Consider the following 14907-nt stretch of genomic DNA (forward strand, 5'->3'; position numbering starts at 1 on the left):
TGGTTATGATTTTCACCTTGAGAAATTTTCTGTTCATTGTACAAACATTTTTCTCTGATGACAAACTATTTTTTCTCGTTTGGTCTAATTTTTCATCATCTTAGTTCTGCAGTGCAATTTAATGTGTCCTGTGTTCCCACAATGAAAGCACTTTGCTTTTATGAATGGACACTATTTTCTCAGGTGCCTACCACCGCATGCCATACATGGGTTTATCTCCTGTTGTATATTGTGTTTTTTGTGAAACACTTTATCCCTCTTCCAACACTTCCACACTGGTTTTATCTGTAAATAATCTCTGCATTGGATTTCTTCTGTGCTGTGCCTTACTTTTACATATTGCATGCTTCTGAGAGTTTCTGGGGAGTTATATCCTGGTTCATTTCCAGCTTTGTGAGAATTTTCATTCTGACTTCTGTGTCCTTTTTAGAAGTAAGTCCCTGAGCAAAAATCAGGCGCTTGAATGAGTTTGGAGTTAGTTTATCCAGTTTAAATCTCTTGCACTCTCTGTTCACTCTACCCACATGTGGTAAAGTCTTTGTCATCGCTTTTCTCCAAGTTCAAATATTTCCAACATGTGTTGAATAATGACATTTTTTCACTGAAATGTCAATAAAATGTCAATTGTATCCATGAAATTTATGTCAGAAACTTTTTTAGGCAATATAAAGTTACAGTATTTCTCATGCTCTATTGTCACCAGTTTCCTCAGAATTAGAATGGTTTTCATTTCCTCCATCCAGTGTTAGCATTCTTTTTTGAAAATTTGTTTAAATCTTTGGTAATATACCTCAAAAGTGACTCCTTCTTCTGAGACATATTTAAATTCACTTATTGAATTTGCTACATGGTCTGACAAAATATATTTTCTGGTTTTGTTACTAATTTCTTTAGTTATAGCATTTGTTGCTGTAACATTTGTTTTTTTTTGTTGTTGCTGTTTTCGCAACTCAACTAGACCCTCTAACAAGTTTTCCATAATTTTATGGATTTTTCATAAAATATGTACAACAAAAATGTTTGCTACTCCTCTGTCAAGATTTTAATTTCTCCAAGGGAAAATCTTTCAATGTCGTCCACATGAATTGTTTATTTTTCTCTGGAAAAAAAAATTTTTTTCAACATTGTCTGCATGAATTGTTTATATCCTCATAGCCACTGTTATAATGTGGATCCCTGTCCACTTGTATGTTACTGTCAGCACTGTAATATTCTTGTTGCTACTATCATGTTGTGGCAGTATTCCACATCTTATTTTTTACTCATCTATTGTGCTGTTGCTGATAGCTCGGCAAGACAATGACTTTGAAATGTGTACCTTGATGGTAACTCGAACTCGTATATGTCACATAACTGACCTTGACCCCAACTGAGAACTTGTACAATGATTCTACTACTACTGACTTCTACAATGACTGACTGTCTAGCTTTATAGTGGCTTTATACCACTTTGCCACCTTTGAATGCGAGTACCATTTTTACTACAACAAAACCACAATCCCAAGATCGTTAGTGCAACGCACCTAACTTTTAGGCTACACTCCTTCACAATATATAAACATACACACACACTTGAGTAGGAAAATAAACAATAGTATCATTCAATACACTTAGTTAAAGCTGTATGTTTTTAATAACAGGCTGACTCAGCTCCATGTTATTTAGTTTCCTAGATGCAGAATACATCCAAATCCTCAGATGCATAGAGTGAAGAGAACATTTTGGGTTCCACTAGTCAGTTCAGGTCATGTGTCTATGCTCGCAATCCTCTCACTCATCATCATCATCATCATTTAACGTCTGCTTTCCATGCTAGCATGGGTTGGACGATTTGACTGAGGACTGGTGAAACCAGATGGCTACACCAGGCTCCAATCTGATTTGGCAGAGTTTCTCCAGCTGGATGTCCTTCCTAACGCCAACCACTCCGAGAGTGTAGTGGGTGCTTTTACGTGCCACCGGCACGAAGGCCAGTCAGGCGGTACTGGCAACGGCCACGCTCAAAATGGTGTATTTTATGTGCCACATGCACAAGAGCCAGTCCAGGGACACTGGCAATGATCTTGCTCGAAAGTCCTTACACATGCCATGGGCACAAGTGCCAGAAAGGCGACGCTGGGCACAGGTGCCATCACAATTTCGCTTGCGCTTCATAAATGTTTCGAGGCATAGTCAAGTGGTTAAGAAGTTTGCTTTTAAATACAAGGCTTTGGGTTTAATCTCGTAGTTTTGCTCTTGGGTAAGAATCTCAAGTTGACCAAAGCATTGATGAGTGAAATTAGAAAATTGTGAGGCAATTTGTCAAAAGGACTGTTCACATTCATAAATTGTGAACATAATTTTTCACATAGTTTACACCACCTCATGGTCATTGAGCGCCTTTTGTGGAGTTTGATTTATTGTATGCATTTCAATCAGATCTCAGAGGCACAGAAAAGGGCCAGGAGCATGCCTCCATCCTCTCCCTAAATGAATGAAATATAATTTTTAAAATGTTTTTAATGCTGTTTCCACAGCAATTGCCACAAAAAAAAAATTATGCATTAAGAATCACTCCTCTATCTCACTATACAATTTTCCATTGAATAAGGTTATTATTGTAATTAGTGAAATTTCTTCTAGCTTTACATTTTGAGTTAGAATTTTGCCAAGATTGACCTTAACCTTTCATCTTTTTGAGGTCAATAAAATAAGTATTAGTTGAGTACTGTGGTCAAATAATTGACTTCCCCTTCTCCTCAAAATTGCTGGCCTTGTGCCAAAATAAGAAAGGATCATTGTCATCATTATTAGAGTAGTGAGCTGGTAGAATTGTTACCATTTCGGACCAAATGCTTTGCAAGATTTCTTCCAGCTCTTTACTTTTAGAGTTGAAGTCTGCCAGGGTTGATTTTGCCTTTCATCCTTTTGGAGGTTGATAAAATAAGATACAAGTTGAGCAAGAGAGTCAATATAATTAACTTCCCCACTCCTACTAAAATTGCTGGCTTTGTGCCAAGATTTGGAACCATCATCATCCACAGAGGCAAAGTGGCTGAGTGCTTTTCGAGTGTTGGGCCGCTCGTAGACAAAGTGACTGAGTTCCTTTCAAGCACTGGACCTCACGGAGGCAAAGTGGCTAAGTTCCTTTTGAGTATTGGCCCTCATGGAGGCAAAGTGACTGAGTTCCTTTCGTGTGTTGGGCCTCATGGAGGCAATGACCAAGACCTTTGGCATTATGTCATGCTTGAGAAGAAAACCCATCAAGCCGAGCAAAATCATAGTCATGGCAGATACCAGTGTGGCACAAATGTCACTCGTGCCAGCAGCACGTAAAAGCACCCATCACACTCTCGGAGTGGTTGGCATTAGGAAGGGCATCCAGCTGTAGAAAACCATGCCAAATCAGACTGGAGTTTGGTGCAACCTTCTAACTTACCAACCCTGGTCAAACCATCCAGACATTAAATGGTGATGATGATGAAGATGAAAAATGTATGGTGGCAAGCTGGCGAAACTATTAGCACATCAGGCAAAATGCTTAGAGACATTTCATCCATCTACACATTCTAAGTTCAAATTCCGCTGAGGTCGACTTTGCCTTTCATCCTTTGAGGGTCAATGAAATAAGTACCTGTAACACACTGGAGTCAATTTAACTGAGTAGCCCCCGCTCTCCCACAATTTCAGGCCTTGTGCCTATAGTAGAAAGGATTATTATTATTATTATTATTATCATGAAAAGTATTTTTTGATAGGATCAAGCAAGTTTCTACTGTACCATCTGGTTTTCATCTCAGCGTTCCTGAAATGTCTGCAGGATTGTATTCTTATGTTTGTAATGATTGGGGGAATATAGACTCTTCCTGTCGGTGTACTGCATCAGTTTGTTTTGTTATGAGGTTTAGTTGCTCTTTTTCTTATTATGTTAGTGTATGTTCTGTTGTGTGTGGTGAGTGTAATGTGAGTTGTGTTATTTTATGGAGCCATAAAAAAATTAAATAAAATGAAATAAATTTGCCCATCTTTTACACCAAGACAAAACATCATGCATATGATAACACTTCCAATCAGTTAAGATCAGAAGCCATGAGAGCCAGTGCTTGGTACTGCATTAGGGTATATTATTATTATTATTATTATTATTATTATTATTATCATTATTATTATTATTATTATTATTATTATTGTTATTGTTATAATTAAGGCAGCAAGCTGGCAGAATTGTTAGCATGCCAGGCAGAATTCTTCATGGTATTTCATTCATTTTTACATTTCTGAGTTTAAATTCTGTTGAGGACAACTTTGCCTTTCTTTGTTTTGGAGTTGATAAATTACCAATGAAACACTCGGGTCAATGTTATCGACAAGTTTCTCCCACAAAAATCTCAGGCCTTATGTCTAAAGTAGAAAGGATTATTGTTATCGTTAGTATTATTATGATTATTATTATTAATATGATTATTATTATTACTATTATTATCAATAATATTAATATGCTTAGTTTTGTTTGTTTTTGTACATACCTGTGGTGTGTGTCACACTTCAAAGGAAGGGGTAAAAAGGTTGAAGGGAGAGGTACAAAGAGAGAGAGGTACAAAGAGAAAAAGGTACAAAGTGAGAGAGAGGGGGCAGAGAGGGAGTGAAAGAGAAAGTGAGAGAGTAAGAGAAAAAGTGAGAGAGAGAGAGAATGAGTGGTGACTGAAAGGAAGAGGAAAAAATGTGTATCAGTATTTTCAGAGTAGACTGATACATACATCAAAAGAAAAGTAGATAAACAGACACATTGGTAAATTAAAGACAGATAAGTACAGCAAATATTGGATGTCACTTTCACTTTTCATTACCACACCGGGATAAAATTAACATGCAAGTGGCAGAGTACTTCACAGACATGCATACCATTAACATAGTTCTCAGGGAGATTCAGCCTCACACGGAATGTGACAAGGCTGGCTCCTTTGAATTACAGCTACAACTCATTTTGGTCATCTGAGTGGACAGGAGCAAGATAAACCGTCAAGTGGTTGGATCCGGTCCTAACAGTGGCCTATCTATCTGTCTGTTTTGTCTGTCTGACAGTTATTCTGTCTGACTACCTCTGTCTATCTGTCTCTCAGCAAATACCTGTGGATGTTACTGTTACTTTTCTATACTTGAAGGGTGAGGTAGAAATAAAAATAAAAATAAGCAGAGGAGGTATACTTGAAGTGAACGGTAAAGCGAGAGGAAGAGAGGAGGGACAGAGAGTGAGTGAGATAGAGAGTGAGTGGTGACTGAAAGGAAGGCGGCATTCGTTTTGTGTTTTTAAATGTTTATCAGTATTATCAGAGCAAACAGATACATAACCACAGCAAATATTGGATGTTACTTTTACTTTCCTACAATATAATTAATTACCATATTCTATATACTGGGTCCTCTGCCAACATTGGATATTACTAAGGCGGTGAGCTGGCAGAAACATTAGCATGCCGGGCAAAATGCTCTAGTCCACTCAACAGGTAAAAGTGAGTTGTACTTGTATTTTAAAGGGCTAGCCTTGTCACATTTTGTATCATACTGAATCTCCCTCCTGAGAGCTATGTTAACTTCATGAGCAGGCCCTTTCATTGATCAGATCCCTTGTAGTTGTAAAAAGCTGGCACTCCAACAGTTAAAATGGAATGCCAGCTTTTTTTTTTTTTTTCTAAGGTCTCATTTACACCAACCAGCTTGACAGCTCTGATCAAACCATTTAACCCATACCAGCATGGAAATGGATGTTAAAGGATGATGATGATTTACTTCATACAGTCAGTTTACTAAGTATGGTATCCTGTTAAAGACTTCTTCAAGGTCAGAGAATGCAAAGCATAGTGGTTTGCTCGTAACTAAGAACTTCTGTTATTGTCTCACTAGGAAGAGGCATCAGTGGTACTCTATCTTTGCACAAATCTAAATTGCATCTCATCTAAGTTAATTATCTTTCTAATCAACAGTGCTATACCTCTTAAGCTATAAACTCTGCAGTTGCTTTTTCTAGAACATCTCACTTACCCTTGCAGCAGTTGCGGATGGTACTACTCTGCCAGTCATTGAGAATAACCCACCCCTGTCCTACCCAACTGCCAGATCTACCAAGTGACTAACATGTGTCTTACTTAACTGTTTTCCCTGTCGTCATAACCTTAATAGTTATTTTGACCATATAGTTTACTTGAGGTAGTCCCTCTCTCCCATACATTGTCTTTATGTGGCAACCTCTTAGATAAGCATCTCCATGCTTCTTTCTCCTTACTGAGGGCAAGTACCACAGTTATTTTCATGTATTCTTAGTCATACTGATCCGACACTCTACTTAGCAATGCAAAACAATCATACTACAAGTTCTCATATCACAGAACATTGTAGCTTTTTGTTTCCACTCCTTTCTAAGTAAACTTGATAACTACTTTCTCTTCTAGCTACTGTTTCATACTTCTGCTTTGTTTCACTTTTATGACTACTCACTATATTGTTCTACTACCATGTTATTTTCTCTCCGGCACAGTGATTCTCAACCAGTCTAAATGACTTTTGGGTGTCCACATAAGATTTTGTTAAAATTTACAAGCAATAAATTGCTTATAATTTCTACCTTACACAAAATACTTAACTTTTTTTTTTTATACAATTCCTAATAATACTTAATTATAAGAGTATAAGATTTGTTTTTAAACACTGTATGACTATGAGTGTCTATCTGAGTGAAATAAAAATCAAAAAGGTCCATTTGTCTAGTTTGGCCTTGTTCCGTCCACATATCTTGCTAATGGTTTGCTGCATACTGTTTCACAGAAACTCCTACTTGTCTTCTATGTTAGGTTTTTATCTTCTCAATATATGTGAAACCCAGAAATTCTGTGAACTTACATCTGACTGAGGCAACTTTCAGCTGCCATATTTGTCTTATGTCTCTGGAGCATCTAGTTCTAACTTGAACATCACTAATCACTAATCTATGATGCGTGCTATATTCTTCACCAGGAAAGACTTAGTATTGACAGCCATCAGACTATCCCACTTCATGAAAAGCATCGACTTTATCTGGCTTGTGTGCTTAACAGTGTGGTGGGCTTTAAGGTGTCTACCTCTTTACTAAAGTTAGTGTTGAAAACAATAAAACTGTTAGATCATTTGCATGACACAACACCAAGAGCCTTGATCCCTCTTCATTCTGTGTACAATAATCACAGCACTCGTGTACAATGGAGTTGTCATCATGGTGTCAAACCATCTAAACGATGTCAGCATAGAAAATGAACATAAAAGCATGACAACAATGATAAAGATGAGATGACTGCTGCAAAAAGTGTGTGGATTTGAGTGGAGAAATATGTTGAATAATATCACAATTAATGATCCTCCTGTATTTTCTTTTACCCAAAGCCAGAAACTTTTCACCACCCTCTCGTAGATATAGGCATACGCACAAGTCTGTTCCCTTCGATCTTCAGGAAGATGGAGATTTTCTTGATGAAATTTTCTACAAGTACCTATCAGATGGTGTAGATTACGAATATATCAGAATTTAATGTGAAAAATAAAAATTTTAAAAAGTGGCGTGCACACATACATAATGACATACATCACATATACAAAGTGAAACCTAAAATTAAAAAATTAAAAATTGATGTGAGTCTATGTATGGATTACGTAACGTCGCCACCATTTTTACACATCAAATTCCAACATAATCATAACTTTCATTATCTTAAACGTATTTGTTGAAAATCTTCTGTAGAAAATCATTTTTCTGGAAGTTATGCGAAAACAAATTTGGTAAGTGCGCATTTGAGTAGGTAGGTATGCCTACCTACCTACCTACCTACCTACATCCAGCCATCCATCTATTCATCCATCCAGTCAGCTGACAAAAATGAGTTGTACCTGTATTTCAAAGGGCCAGCCTTGTCACACTCTGTGTCACGCTGAATCTCTCTGAGAACTGAGTTAAGGGTACACGTGTTTGTGGAGTGCTCGGCCACTTGCACGTTAATTTCACGAGCAGGCTGTTTCGTTGATCGGATCAACTGGAACCCTTGTCGTCGTAACTGACGGAGTATCAGTTTACATAATATATATAGGGAGAGTTTTCTAACATAGGCACGATGAGCATCGTCAATTAGATTAACCTGTATTCTCGAATGATATTTGTTTCAGCGACCCTGAGGGAAGAGGGAAAAAGTTTACTTCGCCAAGACTGAAACTTGGAACGTAATTGTACGCAACGAAATACCACAAGGAACTTTACTACTTTATGAAACTCCATTAACGAACTCACTCGACAGATACCCAACTCCGAACCAATATTTTAATGTGTAGTGTAAAGTTATAGAATCGAAAGATGGCCCTAATAAGCAAAAGCGTGATCAGGTTTCTTCGATTGCTTGTTGAACCCTTTTTTTCAAAGTAATACCTTTGAGGAAGGCAGAAACGTCATACAATTTCTTTTCCCTTTCTTCTCCGAATCTTGACTTGTTTGTCTATATTCGTAATCCATCGGTTTTACTGTTAATAGTTTTACTTTCCTCATGGCAGACAACGAGACTGACAAGTGTGTTCTGTTAACAAGGTTTTAAAATACCAATCAATGAAACGTCCTGACAACAACAATCCTTCTAAAGTAAACAAAGTTATTTTTTCAGGTTGACGAGAGGAATCTTAATAGCATATTTGAAATAACTAAAAGCAGCATTATAAGTGCAGACGATTAAAGTTAGATGTTTAACTGTTAAAAGTGGGCGGGGTAAGAAAATGGGATGAAAATGCAACACGATTAACTAATTCAGTTATAAGCTCTATCTACAAGTCTATATTTGGTTTATCTCATTTTGAACCTGTGATTATTCTCCTTCTGGGCACAACTTTATCGATCAGGAGAAGAATCCCGACGGTAAAGGGTTTGTTCCAGCCCATGCGTAAATGTATAGTCACTGAGTTTTCATGTACCGAATATGGATCAGAAAGTAAACTTTTGATGATAGATCAAATAAACTTAGTTCTGTTACAAATAGTTAATATGAAATTGATACATTAACTTAACTAACAAACGTAATTAAAATACCTCTACCGTCGTTAAGAAAATAGCATTGAATACTATTTGATATGTAACTGTTTACAAAAAGTTATTCCTTCTAAGAAGTTTCACCCTAGTTCACATTGACTATCGTTTTACGGTGAAATGAATGAATAACATGACTTAACAATACATACCCGGCCCCATATTCGAACTGTTGATTTAGCAGTTATAGGTCCGATGTTGTAGCGTGTAGGTTGTTCTGTTGACAGGGTGATTTCGTTGTCTTCAGCAGCCATTTGTGGCTATTTACTTCTCATATGACTGGCCTACTGAAACTGTTTTTGTTGTCAGATCACATGGTTGTTGACGACTCTTGCCGCCAGTCGGAGTGGAGGAGGATTATAACCGCAATGACGTCGATAAAGTTGCTGGTGAGGCGATAAAAAAAAAGAGCACTGGTGTTAAAGGTGTGTGCAGAGCCGATTAGGTTCTAAGCTCGTAGTTATCCACCGACACTTGTAATACTTCGCAGTACAGTCGGGCAGCAAGCAGCCTGTCAGGAAATATACACATTCACTTAAAAGTGTGTTTGCGATGATAATTTCTGTTTTGATTGTTCGCCCTTAACACATGCACAAATGCTCACCCAATCTCCGTCACACACACGCAAGTACGCACGCACGTACGCACACGCGCGCATTGTTTGTGTGTGTGTGTATGTGTGAGGATTCTTTTAAAATTATTATCCAGTGCGGCAAATTTAAATTCATACACACAGCTGTTTGGCTACGTAGTATCGGTTGAACACACACGTACGTGCGTATGTATATGACATTCTTTCGGAGAAAGTCTATCAAAACGGAAAGTTTTTGACAATGTCCATAATTTTTTTAACATTTCTTTAAGTTTTTCTTTTCCGGTCGAATCGCTTGTGTTTATGTATTTTGTTGTGTATATATGTGTTTATGTGTGAGAATGTATATATATCTGTGTAAGTATGTGTATGTATAGCACATACAGAATTATACATACATACACAAAAATTACGTACACATAAGCGATTGGACTAAAAGATTTTAAGAGATAAAACTTTCTATGGAAAATACTAAACCAATGCTTACAATTTCGCTAGACGTTCTAAAAGAATGGTATATATATATATATATATATATATATATATATATATATATATATATATATATATATATATACTAGCTGACGTATCCGGTAATTCCCGGGAAAGTGGGGCTTATCCCTTGGTTCAATTCTCATAATTGTTTCGCTAATCCAATAATAACAATACAAAGTATGTAGTCCTTAAAACGGTTTTTGTGCATTTAGAGAGAATACTGAACTGTCTTACACAGGATCTTGTTTCTAGGAATTCCCAATAAGTTCTGAATACCTAAATTGTGAAGTCAGTTATGTAATAATATGAAATTAGTTACCAGATAGTAAGAATTCATATAAAGTAGCCCCGAAAAGGGCTTTAATGCAATTCCCAGAGTATATAGAACTTAGGAGCAAATACTAATAAGATATGTATACTAAAATCGTGAAGCATGTTACGTTATAACTGGCTAATCAGATATGAGATAATAAAAATTCAAAACAAATAATTCTGAAAGGGCTTTTGTGCATTCCCAGGGAATATTACCCTCAGTGGTGCTAGTGTTAGTATATTCGTGAATAAGTCACTAACCGAAATAAGTGGATCTATTGTTTAGGAAAATACTATTTACTTGTTTAAAGGTTGTACAGGATAAAGTGCGAAAATAACTCTAACAGTTCAAATACTAAGAAATAAGCATACTCAATTAGATTTTTACCAAATAATTTAAGAATATGAATGGGTTATTTCCCTTGGCTTTTAAAATAAAATATATTAAATATATACAAGGATCTCTTCCAGGGTCCCTATTATCGATGTTTTGAGCAATCTGAGTATGCCATAAGGTTTCAAGACAGAAGTTTTACTCACGTGTCAAGTTTCATCAAAATTGATAAAACGATGTCGGAGGAGTTAGCTAACAACTCCACAAACACACTCACAGACAGCGTATATATATGTGCGTGTGTGTATGTCACTACACATTCTTTATTTTCTCTCCTTGTTTCTTTCTGTGGAAGAGCGTAGGCTCGAAACGTTAAAAACTTTTTCACTTCCTGAGTGTTAAACTAATACATCTGTTTGTTGTCTACACCACCTGTCTTCGTCTTTTGTTTGTTTTTTTGTGAATTCTCCCTATATATATATATATATATATACATATATATATATATATATATATATATATATATAACAAACTTTGGTTGTAGAACAAACATCAAATTTAAGGTCATCCCACTAATATATCACATCTCGAACATTTAATCGCATATAAAGAAACATAATGCTTTTTCTATACATAGAATACGGATGCACAAAATCACAGAAGATGAAACAATACTTCATTTAGACAGGCATATAGAAAAAAGTGAGTATAGTCTATCGCATATAAAAAAAATGCTTATACTCCGTTATACATGCACACTGGCATTTCACATCCAGTGAAGCATACTAGCTTCATTCCTTTCAAATCTACGAATGTCTTCAGCTGTCGCAGCCTATGTTTCACTGCCTCATAACATAGCTATTTGCACACAGGCATCATACAGTCTGCCTTTCACTCTGAGGGAGAGGTCCTTTGTTGCCAACAGAGGTAAAAGCTCTCTGAACTTTTGCTCAGCCTATTCTATTCTCACAGCTATGCTCTTAGAGCATCCACCTCCACTACAAACTTGGTCACCTAGATAACAGAAGCTATCTACTATCTCTAACTTACCCCAGTGGCAGTTGAACCTATTTTCTATACATTTTCGGTGTTTATTGTACCTCTACTCTTTACTCTTTTACTTGTTTCAGTCATTTGACTGTGGCCATGCTGGAGCACCGCCTTTAGTCAAGCAAATCAACCCCAGGACTTATTCTTTGTAAGCCTAGTACTTATTCTATCGGTGTCTTTTGCCGAACCACTAAGTTACGGGGACGTAAGTACACCAGCATCGGTTGTCAAGCGATGTTGGGGAGACAAACACAGACACGCAAACATACACACACACACACACACACGCACGCACACACACAAAGTTTATATATATATATACACACACACATACAAAGTTTATATATATATATATATATATATATATATATATATATATATATATATATGCATATATACAACGAGCTTCTTTCAATTTCTGTCTACCAAATCCACTCACAATGCTTTGGTCGGCCCGAGGCTATAGTAGAAGACACTTGCCCAAGGTGCCACGCAGTGGGACTGAACCCAGAACCATGTGGTTGGTAAGCAAGCTATTTACCACACAGCCACTCCTATGCCTGTGCATCTTCCACATAAAAACTATTTTCCCAGTTAACCTTCCTCTGATGTGTAAGTATGTATGTGTGTGTGTATATATATATATATGTACTGCTTGACTGGCCTTCGTAGGATTTTCGAGCGAGATCGTTGCCAGTGCCCTTGGACTGGCTTGTGTGGGTGGCACATAAAAGACACCATTTCGAGCGTGGCCGTTGCCAATATCGCCTGACTGGCCTTCGTGCAGGTGACACGTAAAAGCACCTACTACACTCTCTGAGTGGTTGGCGTTAGGAAGGGCATCCAGCTGTAGAAACTCTGCCAAATTTAGATTGGAGCCTGGTGTTGCCATCTGGTTTCACCAGTCCTCAGTCAAATCGTCCAACCCATGCTAGCATGGAAAGCGGAGGTTAAACGATGATGATGATGATATATATATATATATATGTACATTTGTATATCATATATATTTAATAGAAAAGGAGATGGCAAAAGAATAAATGATTATTTTTTTGAACTTCATGAACTTACAGCTGTTTCTGATATAAGATGCAGTAGATTCATAACTGAGTGCCTCATTAACACTTATAGCTTCATTGGAGCCTCAGGCTGTTCAAGCAATGTTGATTTGATGGAGAATGTGAACTAATGTAGCATACAAACATTTGGTCATTTGGTCACTGTAAAAAAATTATTTGCGCAGGTTCAGCAAGAAACTGCAGAACTGTCTTTCTCAAACTATGAGAGACAATCATCACACACTCACACACACACACACACACACACATGCACACACCCATGCACACACACATGCACACACATTCACATACCCCTCCTTTTATATACACACACATATATTCATACAGAGTTGAAACACTGTTTGATTTATTTTTTCAGTGTACAATTTTCATCATCCCACTACCAAGTATGACATCACCCCTTCCTTCCTTATTCATCTATCACCCCTTCCTTTCTCATTCATAAACACAAGAGTGTTATTATAGCAGATTATCTCAGTAACCATGGGAGCTATGAAAAAAAAGTGACATCACTCCTTTCTTCCTTATTCATCTATCACCCCTTCCTTTCTCATTCATAAACACAAGAGTATTATTATAGTAGATTATCTCAGTAACCCCAGGAACTATGAAAAAATACGAAGCCCAGCATCACCACCGGATCATTCTACACATCTGTAATTTTTCGCATAATTCCATTCAGCTGTTTGACTGTGAATCTCAAGACAAAAAGGAATCACTCATGTCAAATTTATATGTATATATATATATATATATATATATATATATATATATATATATATATATATAACAGTTTAGCTAGGTGTAAAATACACGTAAGGGATATTAAATATTCGAAGAATTTACTGGTTTACATTATCTTTATCAATAACAATGTTAATCCAATAGGTAAATAAAATGAACATACAGTTTATTAATATACAAATATAAAGCAGAAATGGAAAAACAAAACAATAAATTGAACAATTATAAATTCAATTCAATTTAAATATTTTAAACTTGTGTATGTGTATATGCATCTGTGTATACAAACGCATGTGTGTATGTATGCATACATAAAATGATAGGTGTATGTGTGTATATATAAGTATACATAAATATGTGTATACATAAATGTCTGTATTGTATAAATAAATTGGTTAGAGAACGGAATAGTTGTAGATTTAAAGTTATGAATTTACAAAATTTCAGTTAGATTATTTACTTATTTATGATTAAGCTTGTTCTTATATAGTGTCTTTGTAAAGATTTAGAAATTATAAGTATTTTCATTTGATATTTTTCATCAAATATTTAAGAAAATATGTCAATTTGATGAAACATCATTACATATTTAAACGGATTTGATTATTCTTGAAAAACTTCATTTTATTAGTGAAGCAGAAACAGCTGTAATTTATGAGATCTGTCATTTGTTTGTATAAAATATTTAAATTGAATTTATAATTGTTCAATTTATTGTTTTGTTTTTCCATTTCTGATATATATATATATTTGTAAGGGACGACCATGTGAACTCAAAAAAGGAGATATGGTGACGAATGGAAAAACAGAGGACTCCTTTTATTTAAACGTGTCACACGGTCGAACATACAAATATATATCAAAGATGATATACATGATATGTTATGCGACGATAACATAGATGACCAGTAATGAAAGACCACAACCGTATTAGATGAATAACAGAGATATTTATTATAGCGTTAAAGATGTATGTCTGTGTGAGAGTGTGAATGCGACATATAAGAACATAATCAAAGACAGGCCGTCGTACAAAGAAAAGTGTGTATGTGAGTGATACATGTGTGAGTTATTACAGCAGATAGAAAGAGTCAGTAAATGACACGTGAGCAATTATACCAGTTCGTTAGTACACTATAGGAAAAGTTCTGTATGTGAAAGTGAGGAGAGGCTGAGTGTGGCAGTGCTGATCACTAGTTGTGATGTCGTGGCATCGATGCCGGGCCGTGATTCTTGT

The 14907-nt window shown here is 36.2% G+C and overlaps 1 protein-coding gene across 9 annotated transcripts in view; it reads right to left on the minus strand.

The window, feature by feature from the left end:
• The window catches only part of LOC106878077 (uncharacterized), a 71798-nt gene extending 62439 nt beyond the window's left edge, over nucleotides 1–9359 (minus strand). For 6 of the 9 annotated variants that reach the window (XR_016241163.1, XR_008263484.2, XR_016241156.1 and 3 more), the window contains exon 1: nucleotides 9217–9359. Coding sequence is in view for 3 of the 9 variants with exons in the window: in XM_014927171.3 (XP_014782657.2) it covers nucleotides 9217–9318 (102 nt within the window). In the remaining 6 variants the exon portion in view is untranslated. Of the gene's footprint in view, nucleotides 1–4505; nucleotides 4681–9216 lie in introns of all 9 variants that reach the window. The other 3 variants (XR_016241165.1, XR_016241166.1, XM_052965712.2) reach the window with 1 other exon arrangement.
• Nucleotides 9360–14907: the final 5548 nt, after the last annotated feature.

Source organism: Octopus bimaculoides, chromosome 1, assembly GCF_046866305.1.
Source record: "Octopus bimaculoides isolate indiv1 chromosome 1, ASM4686630v1, whole genome shotgun sequence".
Classification (NCBI taxonomy): Eukaryota; Metazoa; Mollusca; class Cephalopoda; order Octopoda; family Octopodidae; genus Octopus; species Octopus bimaculoides.